The sequence below is a fragment of the Diceros bicornis genome, chromosome 35 (genome assembly GCF_020826845.1).
Source record: "Diceros bicornis minor isolate mBicDic1 chromosome 35, mDicBic1.mat.cur, whole genome shotgun sequence".
In the NCBI taxonomy this organism is placed as follows: Eukaryota; Metazoa; Chordata; class Mammalia; order Perissodactyla; family Rhinocerotidae; genus Diceros; species Diceros bicornis.
The window spans coordinates 10,633,877-10,653,000 of record NC_080774.1 but is presented as its reverse complement, the minus strand read 5'-3'; the positions used below and the strand labels follow the sequence as shown (position 1 = coordinate 10,653,000).

At 40.4% G+C, this 19,124-nt stretch overlaps 1 protein-coding gene across 1 annotated transcript in view; it reads right to left on the bottom strand.

Moving 5' to 3' along the window:
• Positions 1 to 367: 367 nt before the first annotated feature.
• PTPN11 (protein tyrosine phosphatase non-receptor type 11) overlaps positions 368 to 19,124 on the bottom strand; it is an 89,479-nt gene continuing 70,722 nt past the window's right edge. Inside the window, exons 14-16 of the mRNA XM_058531456.1 lie at positions 7,243 to 7,355; positions 5,080 to 5,181; positions 368 to 4,386 (exon numbers count right to left, since the gene is read on the bottom strand). Coding sequence (XP_058387439.1) covers positions 5,112 to 5,181; positions 7,243 to 7,355 — 183 coding nt within the window. The 3' untranslated portion in view covers positions 368 to 4,386; positions 5,080 to 5,111. The remainder of the gene's footprint in view (positions 4,387 to 5,079; positions 5,182 to 7,242; positions 7,356 to 19,124) is intronic.

The window sequence follows — 19,124 nt, the reverse complement described above, 5'->3', positions numbered from 1 at the left end:
CGTAGCACATAATTTACTCCTCCCACAAACCTCCTCTATCATATCTGTACTTCATATCCCCACCCAGTTCTACTCACATTCAGCTCTGTATGTTTTCTAATCATTTCCTGTATATTTTACACAGATATACTTTTTATTCGTTACTTACTCATAAGTTCTTCCGAACAGAATTCCCTTTCTGTCTTCCACAGCCATTCAGAGTAGGCACTCAACAAATGCGTGAGGAACTGATTCATCTCTTCTGGATTCCACACTCCCTTCTAGATGAGAGCTGCTCAATGTCAGCATTTTGCCAGTATAAGAAGTTGAGTGACCTATTATCCCAGTTTTACCTTGACATTTCTGATGAAGTAAATGACAAATACCATAATATAAGAAAATGGTTTTATTCCTAATTTTTAGTTCCCATACAGTTTACAAATACACTTTTACTCTGATAATACGGCTTTGCAACTAGCAAAGCAGTTGAATTAACACCCATAAATACAGGTGGGGAGACAATTAACATCCACTAATGTTTCTCTACATAAACTACCCTTTTAATGTCATTTTTTTAAAACAATTGCAAATAGACTACATAATATACGTGGGCAAAAAGGCAATTAAGTGAATCTCTTGAAACACTAAATGTATAATAAACAGTGTATATTATCAACATTTACATGATTCACATCAAAATGATGACATCCTAAAACGTATTCCTTTTAAAGGATAGATTTATCAATAAAATATTACATATCTTTTAATACTCTGGTACAATACTTCATATACTGCAGGAAATTAAATGTAGGTCTAGTCATCAGCTTAATAAAGGATCCTTTTCCATTAGCTTTTATTAATAAAAGAATCACAATTAGGTCATAAATAAACAGGCAAATTATTAATTACATGATTTGAGGTTTAGGATGAAAACTTGTAAAAATTAGTTTGATACACAGCAAAGTTATACAACACACGAAAACCAACTGTTTACTATTTTTGCCTTGTGTGAACTGCCCATCGTGAAAAAGAACAAACTTTGTAATGATGGAAGAAGATACGACAAACTATATTTTGGAACTTATTTTTCAAGAGGAAGAGGGAAAAAGATTTCAACAAAATTAAGGGCGAGTACAAGTCCTAATAAAGGCATCTTGAAATCAGGGAGGCCATGTGCTTGCTATATAAAACTTTATTCCCCCTACAACATACAGAAAACAAAAACTGTACTGGGTTTGTACTTCTGTCTACAGCCTAAGTTTCCCTTATGGATTAATAAGCTACAACAAAACACTTCACAATTGCAGACTTTTCCACATTCCCCAGAACTAGAAATAACCCAGGACGTTATATTAGTTCTTAAAATCCCCAGTAAGATAACCCCTAAAAATAATCTTGATGATTTTCTTGGCTCTTCCAAAGCAATTGTGCTCTGTAAAGAATGCACAAACACTAAGAAAGTCGTACATGTATTTTCTCATCCTCATTTAGCCACATTTGAAAAGTCATTGATTTCAATGGGAGAGATGACCATAATTTTCAGGAGGGCCACACACTGGATATGAGGTGTCTTTTTATTTTTTTAAAAAAAGCTATTAAGACTCTGAAATTTGGCTTTTTTATAAAACCCCAATACCACGTGCCAGACAAGTTCTTCACCCCAAATATAAAATCCTATGCTTATAATTTTAAAATACTCAGCCAGCTATGGGATATTGTGCAAATTTAATGTCTACCAGCAACCCAGAAGCAGACTGCATACATGTCTCTACCAGACCTATTTTCTAGGTAACCTGATTCAACTATTACTGACTGCTCTGGCCCTGGGCCCTTTGACTTCCTCAGAAACCACCTCTTTGGAACTTCCATTTCCACCATTTTTTAAACCGGCACCTCGAGCTCCCCACATCTTCACAGCCCCTCTGCCTGACTCCATCCCGTGTAGAGTAACCTCATCTGAGAACCTGCAATCGCCCTTTACCAAACACACCACAAACCTTAGCAACCTGGGGACTATTACAACCCTGTCTTGGCATAAGCTGACCTAACAAGATGGTTTGCAGACTTCTTGGAGGGAAATCTAAAGGAAACCAACATCCTGTAACAAACAAAGCCAGCCTAGATCAGGTGCTCCCGTTCCAGGTGCAGAAACAGCTGATCTTAAGCTACAGGCAGAGACAATGACGCAGCAGGTACACCTGTACAATCAGACCCTCGCGTGCTGGTGAAAGACTTTGCCCCCAACGTCCAGGGTCAAAACATTACCATGAAATCAAGGCAAAACGGAGACCATTCAACATGACGATGAAATAGAGAAGAACAGGATTCACGAGCCTTGTTGCAAATACTGAACTGGAATCTCTTTCTTTACAGGCTTGACAAGAAGACAGTAGTCTTTACATTCCTCTAATAAGGTAGTTACCTTCAGGCCACACCTGTGTTCTGAAGCAACTCTAAGTTCAATGGATATGGGGGGTGGGGATCAATGTACATTTGCCTATGAAATTACCTCAGGGTTTGAAAGGAGGTAAAGACCTCGGGAAGAAACTCCCACCAGGGCTGATCTCGTTCTTCCTTTCAGGAGCAAAAGCAAGAAGAATCCCAGGAAGGAGACCAGGACTTAATGGCAGAGCTGCCATAGCATTTTATTATCTTTACAAAGTCAACCAGTGATAGTTTAATTGAAACACACTCACTGCATGATGATCAACACGGGGCAAAGAGGGATGTCTTTGGAAAAGGCACTTCAGGTAGAAAGTTAGCAAATCTTACTGCTCGATTAAAACCAAAACGAGCTGCTGCTAACCCATCTGCTGAGTGGCCTCATGAGGCCTGCTCCCTCTCCTGCAGCCTGACTGGCAGCGTGTGAGGCCTGGCCGAAACCAGGAGCACAAAGGAAGCATTACGTTCACCTCCCTCTGTGGGTGCCACGGTGATGGGGTGGTCCTGCTTGCAGATGCTCCGCCCCATAAACACATCCATCCTTACGAGACCAGTTTTCCCATATGACGGTTCAGAAAACAGGCTCAGAGCCGGCAGAACCGGTGCAGGAAGCCTCCTGAAGGTCCTGTTTCTCAGCCTGACTTCCAGCTTACACCAGCTATCAGCAGCAGCTTCTCAAGGTCACTAGCAGCTTCTACTTTTGCTAACTGTAGGTGTTTTCCCCGGCACTGGTTCTGACAGTCTGTTACACTGGGGGCCCCCATGAACCACACGTCCACTTCATGCCCTCATGTAGCGCCCTCTTCCTGAACCTGGGCTGGGCCTGTGACTTGCTTTAATCAACAGAGGGGAGTAGGAGCAATGCTGTGGCAGTTCTGGGTTTAAATCTTAAGAAGGCCTGGCCACTATTGCTTTATACCCTTCGGAGCTCTGAGCTGCCATGTAAGTGGTCCAGCCACCCTGCTGGCGAGGCCATTGGAAAGATAACACGGAGAAGGAGAGACTGGAGGACTACATGCAGACAGAGAGGCCCAGCCACCCCAGGGTCTCAGCCAGCCCACCGACCCCATGAGTGACACCAGCAAGACGAGCAGAGGAGCAGCTCAGCTGAGCCCAGGCCAGACTGAAGAACAGTGAGGGAAAAAAAGCTGTTGCTCTAAGCCACTAAGTTTTGGGGTGGTTTGTCAGTAAAAACTGATAACCAAAACACTCGTTATCCATAGATGCATTTTTTTCTAAATACAAGACAATTACTCAAATGAAAAGAAAATACGGCAAACGTTTTCCCACCACCTTCTCAGTCAACAGGCTCAACAGTAATTGGTCATGTGCTAATAAGACATGCTTTCTATCCTAAGTTCCCACGATATTTTCCCCATGGGTTTTTAATGGCAATGCACAGGTAGACAGTCAACTTCTGACAGTCTGGGGCATTGGCTTAACTATTATTTAGCCATAAAAAGAGGCCATCAAAATGCATTATCCACTACGGGATGGATGATGATAAATGAAATTGTCCTCATTTCTACAGGATGTTGTTACTGAATTTTCCCCAATCATTTTTCCTCTTACAAGTGCCCCATCATCCTCCACAAAGAGGAAAAAAATTAAATCTATTAAGGTTATAGAAAGAAAAAAAATGCCAATAACAGGAATTTGAATCACCACCATCTGCAAAATATAGAGCACAATGTAACTGCTTCCTCACTATAAAATAAAATTCTATAAAATATAACATTGTCTACATTGTAGAGATGATTTCTTCTTATCTGAGGAAATGAGCAACTGGAAATCAGGTATTGTTGAGTTAGAATACAGTGGTCTTTAAATGCTTTGAAATTTTGCTTATCAAAAGGTAGTCAACAGCAACGCAAGCCTTCCAAATTCCAAATTCAAATTCATTCTTCACATAAACTTTCTTGCATCTGTTCTTGATCTTTTTAGGGAGAGGGTGAAAGTCCACATCTGGGGGAAAAATAAGTTAGAATTTTTTAGGAGCATACATCTAAAAGTTTGGCAAGGCATTCAACATTTTAAAATAGACTTAAAGCTTTTAAATATACTACCCATTGAAATGGGAAGTTCAACATGAAATGCTTAAACTATGAGTTTCTGATTTATCTTTTAAACACACATCACACACTTGGGTCACCTCTAAAAAGATGACTGACGGGGAGGAGACATACGAGGGAGGTGAATTCCCAGTAACAGAGCTGGAAGGAACGTGGAGTTGAGCAAGTCGGAGACTTGGGAAGTCCAGTGCCCTGTGTCACACAGCTAGTCAGAGGCCAACTGGGGCATCCTGACTCCAACCATCCAGTGCTGGGTCCCCATGCTTCCCAGATCCCTAAAGAGCATCTCCCAGCACAACTTGGTTAACCAACTCTAATAAAAATTGCAAGAACAGTGATATCAACCATGTCTCTATAGTAAGTGCTAACCTTGCCCTCAAAGAATTAATTCTGCATTTGGTTTTAATGCTTAAACTCTACAACAAATCCAGCTTGGAAAAAGAAATACAAAGTCAGCAAAAAGGAGGCTGGTTTGTAAAACTCAATTACGGTACACTTTGCTAAAAGTCTCATGAATTATTTGCCTGCGTAAAAATGCCACAAATGTTATAAACAATGAACTGATACAGCACTTCTATTTAAATACCTATTTCTGTGCTGAAGTCTTGGTGGGTCTTCTCATCTGAAACTTTTCTGCTGCTGCATCAGCCCGACGTTTTCATAGACTCTAGCATTATCTTCTCTCATTCTGAAAAGAAGGCATGAACAAAATGCAGACCCTGCTGTTTAAGCTTCCATGATATTTATGAGGTACATGCTACATGCTCCAGGGACCAGATACAGTGCAGACATAGTTCCTGCCCCCAGGAGCTGGCATTCTAGAAAGGGATATAAGATGTAAATGTAATAGAATTGTGAAGTTACAAGTGAAATGGGGCCTCAAGTCCCTGTGCTCTGGGGTGTGGGGGAAAGCGGGCTGTTTTCCAGGCAGGCAGAGCAAGGGAGACCTGTATGATGAGGGATTTGAGTTAGACCTTGAAGGAGGTGGGACATGGGCATGTAGAAAGGAACAGTATTCATTTCGAGTAGAGGGGTCTGAATAGGCAAAAGCTCCAGAAGGGTGAGTGTGTAGGAGCAGTCAGGCAGGAACCGTAGGTGCATTTAGCTTGAACTAGCTACATGAAGGGGAACAGTAAGCATTAAGCTGAAGGGTGGTTTAGGGCCCCGGGGCGGACGGCCAATGCATCAGAGGCCAGACTCCGTTCTGCTGATCAGGGAGTGGAGATCAGAGCAGTCCGGGAGGACGAGGAGCCCAGGAGCTGTGGGCACCAGCCTGAGGGGCAAGCTGAAACAAGCAGACGGGCTCGGGGTCCGGGTATCCTAGGTCTGCACCCTACAAGCGGGACGACGGGAATGGAGAGGCCAAGAACCTGTCCATCACAGGCAGGCCACTGGTAATAAGGCAGTCGTCAGAGCTGATTCTGCTGTGCCAACACATGGGGAAAGCTTTCTGGCAAGGACTCAGAGGCCTGACATGCTAGTTCCACTGCAAATTACTGCAGACAGCAATTTAAAATATCAACTTTCCCTAGCAGTCCACTGGGGAAGAAAAAAGCAGGCAGAAGGAACAGGTAGTTTGGTGGGGAGAATACTTAGACTATATAATTTCACTTCAATGTTAAATAGAAAGCAAATGTAAATACAAACCTCATATATGCTATCTAAAACATTTATAGAGAGGATTACAGTCAGCAGGGGTCTAAAAATCATCAGAAGCAAACAGAAATAAGACTCTTACGGGAAAATAAAAAGTAAATGTTATACCAGAGACTGACTTTAGAATATATAGAAAAATAATAACTTACAACTGCTATTCACATAATCAATTTATCAAATGTTTTCCTATTACATTTTAGTTTAAACAAGAAGTTGGCAAAGTTTTTCTATAAAGGACCAGAGGGTAAATAGTTTAGTCTCTGCAGGCCATACGCAATCTCTGCTGCATATATTACTCTTTGTGGGTTTGTTTAATGACCCATTGAAAACCATTTATGAGCTGTACAAAAACAGGCCGTGGCCAGGATTTGGCCTGGGGACTGTAGTTTGCTGACTCCTGGTTTAAACACCTGAAGTAGATTTCTGTTGACTGTGGAAAATTATCAGATCATGATTATGTTGACACACTAATGGTCAATTTATTTATTTATGTATTCATTTATTTTTGCTGAGGAAGATTCACCCTGAGCTAACATCTGTTGCCAATCCTCCTCTTTTTTTTTTTTTTGCTTGAGGAAGATTAGCCCTGAGCTAACATCTATGCCAGTCTTCCACTATTTTGTACGTGGGTTGCCGCCACAGCACGGCTCACGAATGGTGTAGGTCCACGCCTGTGATCCGAACCCATGAACCCAGGCCACTGAAGCGGAGTGCGCCGAACTTAACCACTATACCATGGGGCTAGCCCCTCAATTTATTTACTTTTACTTAGCAAAAAGTCTTAACACATCAAAAAAAAAGGGTGTTACCTACCTCTGCAACAATCCCCATCCCATCAAAAGAACAATTAGATTCTTCTTAGAGAACACCACCTGACGTACTTATAATCCCATATAATCCCAGCTGGTGGAGCAATCAGCCTTCAGTTTAGGTAAATTAAAATTGAGTTTAGATAGCCACTGATACACTCACTAACCGGTTGGGCAACAATAATGTGCACCAGTGAAAGGTGTGCACTGCAAAGACTTGTTGTTTTTCAGCTTTTCTACAGGATAATATTCGGGTAAAAAGAATTTCCTTCATTACTACTTACTCTGCACAGGATGGCGTTGGGGTACAAGGCGGGAGAGGACTCTGATCTCCACTTGTCTGGTCCGTTAGGGAATACTTAATATTTGTATATTCGTGCCCTTTCCTCTTGCTTTTCTGAAAGGTGAAGATTGCATATATAATGAACTGTGACTTTTTTAAAGGAATAAAGAAGCAAAAAAACCATTTCACCAAAAAAGAAAGAGAGGGAGAGAGAGAGAGAGATAGACAGACAGAGTGGACCTGAATACTGATATGCTGACCAAATGTTAGTGAATTCACCTCCTCAACGTAAATACCCCATATGGATGAAACGTACTTTTGAAGCAGACAATTCAAAAGCACAGAGAGTCATGCATTAACAATTTACTGTATTAAACCAAATGTACCCATTTCTGAGGTAAGAGAGAATTCATACTTTCATTATCACATTAGCATCTAATCATCTCATAGTTCACTTGCAACATATTTAATGATTTTCAGGTAAACAGCTGGGAAAAGAGTTCCAGAAATAAATTCACTCCAAGTAAAAATGGCACACAGGTACAAAAGACGGCAGCACTTTTATCAGAAACAATAATACACTTTATCATATCTTCCCTAACCCCTTCCACCCCAGAAAAGACCCTAGCACCTTTAAAACTTTATTTTTGGCTCTAATGATACTCCGAAAAAAAAGTGGCAAAGACAACCAGTAGAATGTAATCACATCTCAGACGCAGAGTGCTCTAACTCCATTTGGTAGGGCTCCCGGTTACATGATTTATCACCTTTTACTCCTAATTTCACCTAAATTCACAACCAATTCCGAAAATCTAATCCATCAGGTTATCATCGTTATATAACGTTGCCTTCATTATAGGATTGTTCAAGAAACAGCAAATATTAGAAAGGGCATCCCCCTGACGTACACGTGGGGAACTGTCACTCGCTGCTGGTGAGAGTAAACGGGTGCCATCGCTTCAATGCACAGTCAGGACTGGCAGTACTAACTAGTTAGTATCTAGCAGTAATGAAAAAGCATATATCCTACAACCTTGCACATTTACTTCTTGAGAAACTCACACACATAAGCCTAAAAGAACTGTACAAGGACGTCCAGTGACATGCTATCCTTAATAATGTCCGCCAAGAACAAATGAATGCGATGTATTCATATCATGAAATAATAGGCAACAGGGAAGAGAAACGTCAAAAAGTGTGTGTGTGTGTGTGTGTATCAAAACAGATTTCATAAACAATGTTAAGTGGAAAAACACAAATTACAGAACAATAAAATAGTATGATACCATCTGGCTAAACATTCTAAACATATAAACAATGTTATATATTGTGTACAGATATCTGTATTTGTATTTTAAACTATAAAAAGAGACTGCAAGGCTAATGACTGCCTTGGGGTCCCAAGGGTGGAGATGAGGGGTGCAACTGGGGGTGAGGATCAAAGGGAATCTCAGCTGTACCTGTTACACTTGATTACTTTTATAAGAGAAAAAAGACTTGAAAGAAATGTGACAAAATGAAATGGTCAATTATAGGTGTGGTACCGTATCTTTTAAATTTTTTCAAAATAAAATGTAAAGCATAAAAGAATTTTTTTTTTTTTTTGGTGAGGAAGATCAGCCCCGAGCTAACATCCATGCCAATCCTCCTCTTCTTGCTGTGGAAGACTGGCCCTGGGCTAACATCTGTGCCCATCTTCCTCCACTTTATATGGGACTCTGCCACAGCATGGCCTGACAAGCGGTGCATCAGTGTGCGCCCAGGATCCGAACCCAGGCCGCCAGCAGTGGAGTGCGCGCACTTAATCGCTATGCCACAGGGCCGGCCCCAAGCATAAAAGAAATTTAAATCCACCAGTGAAGTTTCTTTTTTCTCTCCTTATTCAAAACTCACCAAAAACAGCTAATAAAAAGTGGAAAATCTTATTACACATAAAACAAGGGGATGCTACAAATCCCATCTACAAACCATAAAGCAGCTGTGCTGTAATCCTGTGAGAGCTGGACCGAAACAAAGAAGTAGCTAAGAACTGACACATGTCTGCTCAGACACAGCGGGAAAAAGAAACCCCTGAAGGTCACTGTCACAGAAGTGAAAGGCCTGGGGGTGTGGGTGAGCTGCGCAGGCCAACAGAAGCGGGGCAAGCCTGGAGAGAGCAGTTCAGCACGGCAGAGAGGCCACCTTCTGAAGGGCCCTTTCTGCTGTCCACCAGCACCCTCTTAGCTCTGGCAGACTGGAGGGGAAACAGGGGTAAGAGGGAGCACTATTAACACTCTGACTACAAAGGCTTTGCAGGGAGTCACAATGGCCCCTTGAACACCAACACATGGATGTGCTCCCAGGGCACAGGTGACAGGGCATCTGAGACAACAAGCCCCAATCAAAGCTGTGGACGTCCTCGGCCGCCCTGCCTCCCCTCACTATGGACCCATTCAGTAATGGAAGGGTCAGCACAGGACCTCTATACAGATGGGGGTTGGGGGAAAGGCACCAAAAGGAGAAAGAGAACAATAAGCAAAAGGCAGGGGGAAAAAACACATCACAAAAGAAACTAAACAAAGAAAGAGGAAGAGAGAAAGACAAATATTTCCGCATCAATATCACAGACATGAGTTTTCTCAAGAAAGAGCTCAAGTGAGAGATTATGAGACAAGAGAGAAGATGAAAAACAAGCTAGCAAAGCATCAGAAAGAAACAGAAGAAAAAACAAGAAATACTACAAATTCAAATCAATTAAAGGCAGCAAAAAATAAAATAGGTGAAAACCTAGAAAGGAACACTGTAGACAGGTTAGAGGAAAACATACTAACAAAAGTCCATTAATAAAATACATAAATGGAGAAAGCAAATAAGAGATTTGATACACATAGTGGAATTCCTGAAGATGGGAACAAACACAACAGAAACAATATTCTAAGACATGACGCAAGAAAATGTTTCTGAAATTTAAAACAAAAAAAGTCCGAATCTGCATTCTAAAAGGGTACATAACATAGGAAAAAGCTCACAATCAATCTCCCAGATATTAACAATAAAAAAAGAATCTGCCTGGATTGGATCTCCAGGCAGAAAAAGTCAGTCACATATAAGGGGGGATAAGCAAACTGACGTGAGACCTCAACACAGACACGTTATTCTGAAGAATCCTGTGGGGAAAAAAGATGACCCAATAATCTTATACCCTGCTAAGTTATCCTTTAGACACAAAGTCAATGTTCAGACATTTTCAAGCATGCAGAAACTTGGAATACAATATCTTTTTTTTAAACCACTAGATAAGGAAATCTAGCCAACAGAGATAAATCAAAATAAAGAATTCAGAGAAATTGAAACCATGATAAAAGGACTAGGGTATTGATTTAAACACAGCGCTAACATTAAACTACTGCGGCAATTATAGATATAAATGCCATAAATCATGTCACAAATCAGGAGGCAAAAGAAAAATGTGCTAATTCTCTTTCACAGATGAAGTTAAATATCAATTATTACAATAATAAAAACAGTTAACATTTCTAAGCACTTAACTTTGTGCCAGGCACTATTTGACTCTATTATCTCATTTTAATCCTCATAACAACCTTTTGAAATAGATATTATTATTAACCCTATTTTACAGATGAGGAAGTGTGCAATTTCTGCATCACATCCTTAAAACAGGGGTTGGCAAACTAATGACCTGTGTGACAAACTCTGCCCACAGCCTTTTTATAACGCTTGTGAGATAAGAACAGTTATCTATCTTACAAGTTGAACAGTTTTTAAAGGGTTGTTAAAAACAGAAAGAAAAAAAAAGAATATGCAACAGAGACTTTATGTGGCCTGTAAAGCCTAAAAGATTCACTGCCTGACCCTTTACAGAAAAAGTTTGACTCCTACATTAACAGGCAGCTGCCTGCCCTCTACTTCCCCATGCTATCTGCAACCATGTGCAAAAGGAAACATCCTACAGGACGGGAGAACAACAAGAAAGAATGCACCTGGGTCCCTGGATGACCCCATGGAGCACAGCTGCCCTACACCCCCTCGTCCCCAAATCGCCTGCCAACTCCGACTTTCCGTAGAAGGGAAATAAGCTTCTATACCTTGTTTAAGCCACTATTATTTAGCCTCTGTTAAGGCAGCCATATCAACTTATTAACTGATGAGGCAGTTGTTACAGAACTTATAGTCTAGGGAAGAAGTTGCAAATATAAATCCAAGGAGAAAATGTTTTGTTTAGTCTCTACAGAATTTTAATTTTTTAAACAACCACTTTTAAAAACCTAAAGGCTTTATGAATAATTACCTCTGAATAGCAGCCGTAGATTTTTAGCACTGAAACACTGACATATAAAAAATAATTTTTAAAAAGATACAATATAACTTAAAGTGAAATATTAATGGAAGAATTGGCAGAGAACATTACTTATTTTAAAACATTCTAAAGTTTTAAAAATCTTAACTCATTTTTTAAAATAAAAATCACAAGGCCCGCCTCGTGGCTTAGCGGTTAAGTACGAGCGCTCCGCTGCTGGCGGCCCGGGTTCAATCCCGGGCGCGCACCGACGCACCACTTCTCTGGCCATGCTGAGGCCATGTCCCACATACAGCAACTAGAAGGATGTGCAGCTATGACCTACAGCTATCTGCTGGGGCTTTGGGGGAAAAAATAAATAAATAAAATTAAAAAAATAAATAAAATAAAATAAAACTCACAAATATAAAATAAAAACTGAAGATAAACTTGCTTTCTACTCAACACTTTTTTTAAAAATTGTGGTAAAACAACACATAACATGAACTATAGCCTCGCAACAAAATGTTAAGTGTACAGTACAATACTGTTAACTATATGCTATTGTTGAACAGCAGATCTCTAGAACTTTTTCATCTTGCATGACTGAAACTCTATACTCATTGAACAGCAACTCCCCATTTCTCCCTCCCTACGAAAGACTTTCTTGAAAAGCAAAATCAATATTTCTACATAAAGTGATTACAAAAGAATTTTCTAATGAAGGATAATTAATACAAATGGGACATGAATTATTTCAATGAATCAAAGTAGCTCAAGGAAAAGCATAAAAATTCTGGAGCTTTTTAGCTTATTTAGGAAGAACAAGAAATAAAACTGATTCACAAATCAGACAGGTTTGTTTCTTATTATGGTGACAGCCCAGACTGTCTTATAGATCAAAAAAGTTCTCAAGGGATATGGGTCATTTTGCTTTGTTTTGTTGTTGGGGGGTGGAGCAAAATTTGTTCCAGAGACCTAAAAAATGATCTGAAATTGATCTATCCTCCACCCGAGTTCAACGACATAACATAGTTACTAAGTCTTTTGCAATGTTTATAATAAATCTTATGGCCTTGCCAACTGACACACAGCCAAGGTTGAGAGGAAGGACCAACCATGAAGCTCTAAAGTCATCTGGTATTAAATATCTTTCCATGTGAAGTAACTCCAGTTACATTCTTAAACCTTAAATTACAAAAAAGCCCAACATCCAACAGCAGGAGAGAGGATAAAATGAAAACTCTCTTGTCTAGGTTATGGAGCACAAGATTACTGGTCTAGTGTGCTCTGGGTTCAAATGTCAGGATTACAAGCACCTTGACTCCTTGCACATCTAATCAAGAAATCTTACGGGTGCTGCCTTCTCTCTGTGCTCACTGTGGGCCCCGCCCACCCTGCCCGAACCATCAGCAGTTCTCACCTACACTGGTCCCCCTGCAGCTGCTCATGCCTAGAGCCCACCACTTCTTCCCCATCAAGCCAGGGCCCTCTTTTTAAAACGAGAATCTTTTTATGTTACTCTCCTGCTTCAAAATTCTCAGTGACTTCCCGTTTCCTTTAGTGTGGCCTGCAAGCCCTGCCCCCTCAAAATCTGGTGTCTGATCACTTTTGCAGTCCCACCCATCACACCCCATGCTCCCCCTCTCCAACTCCCTCTACTCCAACTATACTGATTTATTTTCACTTCAGGAACAGGACTACTCATATTCCCAGGGTCCGGCACAGTTCCTGGCACATAGTACAACCCACGTGAATTAACGCAGGAATGAATAAACAAATGAAAAAATGTGAAAAAGCCTTTTTATTGGACCAAGGAGAGTAGGAAAGATATGTGAAGAATCACAAATCTAGGGAAACAAATAAAATAGGACAAATGGGGGCTTGGCCTCACATTAATTCAAACTTTCCATCTGGTGAAACTTTAGTTCCATGAGGCAACAGCCATGTCTATCTTGTTCTGTTACCTCTTCAGCATCTAATCAGTGTCTGGAACACAAAAGGCACCTAGATATTTCTTAAAGGAATAGTAGCAAACAAAATGTGCAATAAAATGAATGGTTAAGTGCCAGAGCAGGCCAGTTTAAGTCTTGCTGGCAACAACTTAAATTCAGCCTGCAGAAACACAGCCTATTATGTTTCTATCATGGCTCAGTTGTGATTACAGAATTTTTAAAGGTAACTTCTGTCCTATAGTATGATTCACTCAGAGAGAATACTGTCCAAGTCTCTATACTGCAGCTTAAAGGACACTTCTTAGGGGATGTGGAATTATTTCCTTCAACGAAGAGTTGCCTACTTGGTAAATTCGATTCTAACAGGGGTACTGGTTAGCAATTCTGAAAACTACTTGACATGTATATGAGGGCTGAACAAATGAGTAACTAAATTATAGACCATGGGAGCCAGGTTTCTCCCAGTTATAAAAGTTGCAGACAAGAACAGGTAAGGTAAGAATGAACCCTGCGGTCCTGACAAAACTCAGACATCAGTCCCAACTCAGGTTTAGCTTAATCTATATACAAACAGACAGATACGGAAACAATTACAGGTGTATGTGTACACATGGATTAGTATACAGATGTACGTCTCCTAGCTCTGTCTGCTGAGAGCACCTAGAAGCAGTGATACCCAGCAGCAATGAGCATACCCAACACCCAGAACTTGGTTTCTAAATACCAGTCTTTAATAAACAGAACCAGGGCGCCATAGAAAAATGGCTGATTCTAGGGCTAGGACAGGGAAAATCTAAGATGAGCCTGGAGCACCTTGTCGTGCCAGAAAGTAAGGAAGTGCACAAAAATGAAAGGATAGGGACAAGTCAAAGGGACACAGAAGCCAACCGGAAAAAGCTCCCAATGGCCAAGGCTGCAACAATCTGAGCAACAACACAGACAGCACAGTACTGGATTATAACCCAAAGTGTAAAATAAACACACGAGTCCACACTGATATAAAGAAATAATTGGGGCCCGTCCCGTGGCTTAGCGGTTAAGCGCGCGTGCTCCACTGTGGCGGCCCGGGGTCCGCCAGTTCGGATCCCAGGTGCGCACCGATGCACCGCTTGGCAAGCCGTGTTGTGGTGGCGTCCCATATAAAGTGGAGGAAGATGGGCAGGGATGTTAGCCCAGGGCCAGTCTTCCTCAGCAAAAAAAAAAAAAAAGAGGAGGATTGGCAGATGTTAGCACAGGGCTGATCTCCTCACAAAAAACAAAAACAAAAAAAGAAACAATTGGACAAATAAACGGAGAGACAGGACAAATCTTCCTTACAAGAGAATTCTAAATGAGTTATGTAGCTACCACCCATTCCAAAAGGAGCATAACTCCCTTCCCTTGGGTATGGTCTGCACTAAATGACTCGCTTCCAAAGAAGAGAGTAAAAAAAACAGAAAAAGAGTCATTACACAATGAGAGAAATCTGGCCAACACCACCTAAATTAAGTGATGAAGGTTAACATCACCAGGCCATGTTGTCATCAGGGGCCCCCGAGCGATGAGAGGGGCACTTCACAACTCACGTCATGGCACTCCTCCCAAAAACCCATTACCCCAGTCTAATCCCGAGAAAACAGACAAACCCAAATCGAGGAGCATTCTAGAAGATGTCAGACTAGCACTCTTCAAAAGTGTCATGGTCATGAAAAACAAGCAAAGACTAAAAAACTATCACAGATCAGAGGAGACATGTGACTAAACTCAATATGGGATCCTGGACTGGATCCTAGGACAGAAAAAGGGTATTAGTGGAAAAACTGGTGAAATCCAAACTCTAGAGCTTAGTAGCAATGCATCAGTGTTAACTTTTTAATTCTGATAAATATACAATGGTTATGTATGATGTGAACATTACAGGAAACTGGATGAAGGGTAGCCAGGAAATCTCTACACTGTCTTTACAACTTTTTGTGAATCTAAAAATTATTCCAAAATAAAGAGTTTATTTAAAAAAACTAGTGGAGGGGAGAAGAAGAGTTGCGCACATATATGTGGGAGGTTATATAGAGAGAACTCAACTAGAGCAGTAATTAATTAGCTAATTACCAACTCAAAGAATATTATACCAGTACAAATAAGCACACCCAGTACTCAGATCTTGGCTTCAAAATACCAACTCTTGAATAAAAATAATCAGGGCTCCTTTGAAAAATAGCAAAGTACAATATGACCCTGGATCATCCCGTGGCGTCAAAAGATGTAAGGAAGTGCTCAAAAATGGGAACATATCAAAAGGATAGAGGAACCAACCTGAAAAGTTTCCTACTAGCCAAATTTGGGACAATTTAAGGAACAAAATAAATAATAGAAATGGATTATAACCCATTCTGACATAAATAAATGAATAAACAAATAAGGGAAAAGGGAAAGCTCTTCCTTAGAGTAGGTTTTCAACTAATAAATGAAAAGAAATGATAGAAACAGAAAATCACCATTGGGCAAATGTCACAGTAGTAATTTTTCCAGGCAAGAATTGTGACTGCGGGAGCCGGCCCCATGGCTTAGCAGTTAAGTGCGCACACTCCGCGACTGGTGGCCCGGGTTCGGATCCAGGGCGTGCACCGACACACCGCTTGTCCAGCCATGCTGAGGCGGCATCCCACATACAGCAACTAAGAAGGATGTGCAACTATGACATACAACTATCTACTGGGGCTTTGGGGAGAAAAAGGGAAAAAACGGAAGAGGATTGGCAATAGATGTTAGTTCAGGGCTGGTCTTCCTCAGCAAAAAGAGGAGGATTGGCATGGATGTTAGCTCAGGGCTGATCTTCCTCACAAAAAAAAAAAAAAAAGAAGTTAAGCTTAAAAAAAAAAAAAAGAATTGTGACAATGTACAACTAATAAGTAAAAAGTATGATTAAAAATTCGTTATTTATATAGTCTCAAGTATCTACCTACAAGATATTAATTAAAAAGGGAACAACAGTAACTTTAAAGTGGAGAAATCTGACAGACAACACCTTAATCAAGGAATCCAAGTTAACACCGCCAGTAATGAAACAAATCAACAGAAGGTGCTCCTGATGTGACGTATTGAGGACAAAACACCACTTCTGTGACAGTCTTGTCAAAAATACATGACCTGAATCTAATCAAGAGAAAATACCACACCACAAATCCAAATTGAGGGGTATTCTATCAAATAACTGGCCTGAACTCTTAAAAAATGTCAAGGTCATGAGAAACTGTTCCAGATTAAAGGAGCCTAAAGATACATGACAACTAAATGCACCATGGGACCCTGGACCACTTAAGGGATATTAGAGGAGGCCAAATTGGCAAAATTTGAATATGGTCTATAGATTAGAAAATAATATTAGATCGATGTTAATTTCTTGGTTTTGATAATTTTACTGTAGTTATATAAGAGAATGTCCTTATTTCTAGGAAATACGCATCGGAGCATTTAGAGGCAAAGGGGCATAAATGTTTGCAACTTACAAACATTTCACTTAAAAAATTATATATACATGTGGAGAGAGAGAATATGAACAAATGATTAAGTGTGTTAAAATGTTAACAGTCAGGAAAGCTGGGTAAAGGGAATTCTATATACTGTTTTTTGCAAATAAAAATAATCTTTTAATACTATACATGGAAGTGAACAAAGAAATCTACTTCCAAGTAAATGGCAGAGTGTGAGAAGAACCATTTATAAAAACTTGAGAATTTTCTCCATCTTGTTTCATTTGCATTTTCCCCTGGATTCCCACCTCCGTTTTTGCATCTCCTCTGTCGCAGCGCTGTCTCTATTTCTCTACTCCCTTCCCCACTGTTCTCCACCCATGACTGTCATTTTCTTTTTTTCATTTATCCTTCTAGCAAATTCTTTCACTCCCAAAGTCCTTAACTCTTCATAATTTTGGAAATGACTGTATTTCAAAATAACCAATTATCCTGAATGACTTTTGTTCACTTGCTTAATTTAAAAATCAGGTGGGTTTAATGTTTTTAAGTTTGCCATTTAAATCTTCTACTAAATGAAAGTACTTTTAACTTTACCACGAAATCAGGTAGCAAGTTCTTACACTGAATCAAACAGTACAATGCAGAAAACTACATATTACAGGATCCCATTTTTTTTTTTTTTTTTGGTGAGGAGATCAGCCCTGTGCTAACAACTGCCAATCCTCCTCTTTTTTTGCTGAGGAAGACTGGCCCTGGGCTAACATCCGTGCCCATCTTCTTCCACTTTTTTTTATATGGGACGCCGCCACAGCATGGCTTGCCAAGCAGTGTGTCGGTGCACACCCGGGATCCGAACCAGCAAACCCTGGGCCGCCGCAGCGGAGCGCGCGCACTTAACCGCTTGCGCCACGGGGCTGGCCCCCACAGGATCCCATTTTTAAAAATAAATAATCTAAGCTTACACATTTTTTTTAAATACGAAGGCTTATATATCAAATAGTAGTTAATGAGCTTAGGACAGTGTTGGTACATATTGGCACCCAAAAAGTATTTGCTGAATGAGTGAATGAATGAATGCCTGCGTGCACACAAGCACTAGTAGGGTAGGATTGCCAGGGACATTCAATTTCTGTATTCTATATATTGTAATACTTAAATTATTAAAAAACATGTTTTGCTTTTGTCCACCACCCCCCCCAACCAAAAAAAAGGCAGCGATAAAGATTTTTTTAAACAGTTCCTAAATCCACATTACAACTCCAGATTTAGGGTCAGAGAGACCATATGGTAATGAGAAGATCTAAAGTGCTATAAAAGCTGGGAAGAGAAGTCCCTAAATTCTCTAAAACAAGGATAAAAACCAAAGCTTCTGAATGAAATAAGAGAGCTTTTTCTCCAGCTTTTCTGAGCAAGACTAGATTATGTGTTTCAAGATATCCCTGAATATTTTTCAATTTGCACCAACTGTGCATTCTCTTTGTAGTTACTAGGAATCCTTCTCTTTGGGCAACTTATGCTTTAACTATTCCTGGACCAAATTAAGTATAACCGCAAGACAAATACGAAATAGCCTATGGTAACCATCTAAATATTTCATGGCACTGACAGTAACCCAAAGTCAGATTGAAAGCACTAAAGCTCAAAGCCATTCACTTGCTAAGTATTTGACCTTACACTCCATATATATGTGTACATTTCATGTACACACACATGCACTGTTTCTGAAGACGTTTTTGTACAATCAAACAGTCTAGTGAGTATTTTTGTGTGGACTGAGAACCTACTAAACTAATTACCAAGTGTCCTACTTTGGCTAACCAAGCTTGGATAACATGGCTGCTATTCTGCCAGGTAAGAAATCTTTCAATCAGGTGGCATGGCCCACTTTGAGAAGAGCTTAGCTCCCCTTTTGAGAAGTTGAGTTCTCTGGAAGGCAGTAAACAGGGTAAAGCAGGCAAATATCACTGATGTTTAGACACCACCCCATCTGCAGCATAGCAACAGGGCTGGGGTGGGGGTGGGGAGGGAGATAAGCACAGCTCCCCCAAAAGAGCAGTCTCCTCCTTTCCCTCATCTCAGCAAACTCCTAATTAACTCAGCTTTGTGTCTGTTATGAATAGCTTCAAATGGAAAGGCTCCAATCCCACATTCTTCTTCATTATGCACGGCTTATTAAAATTGAAATTTCACTGTTTCCAAC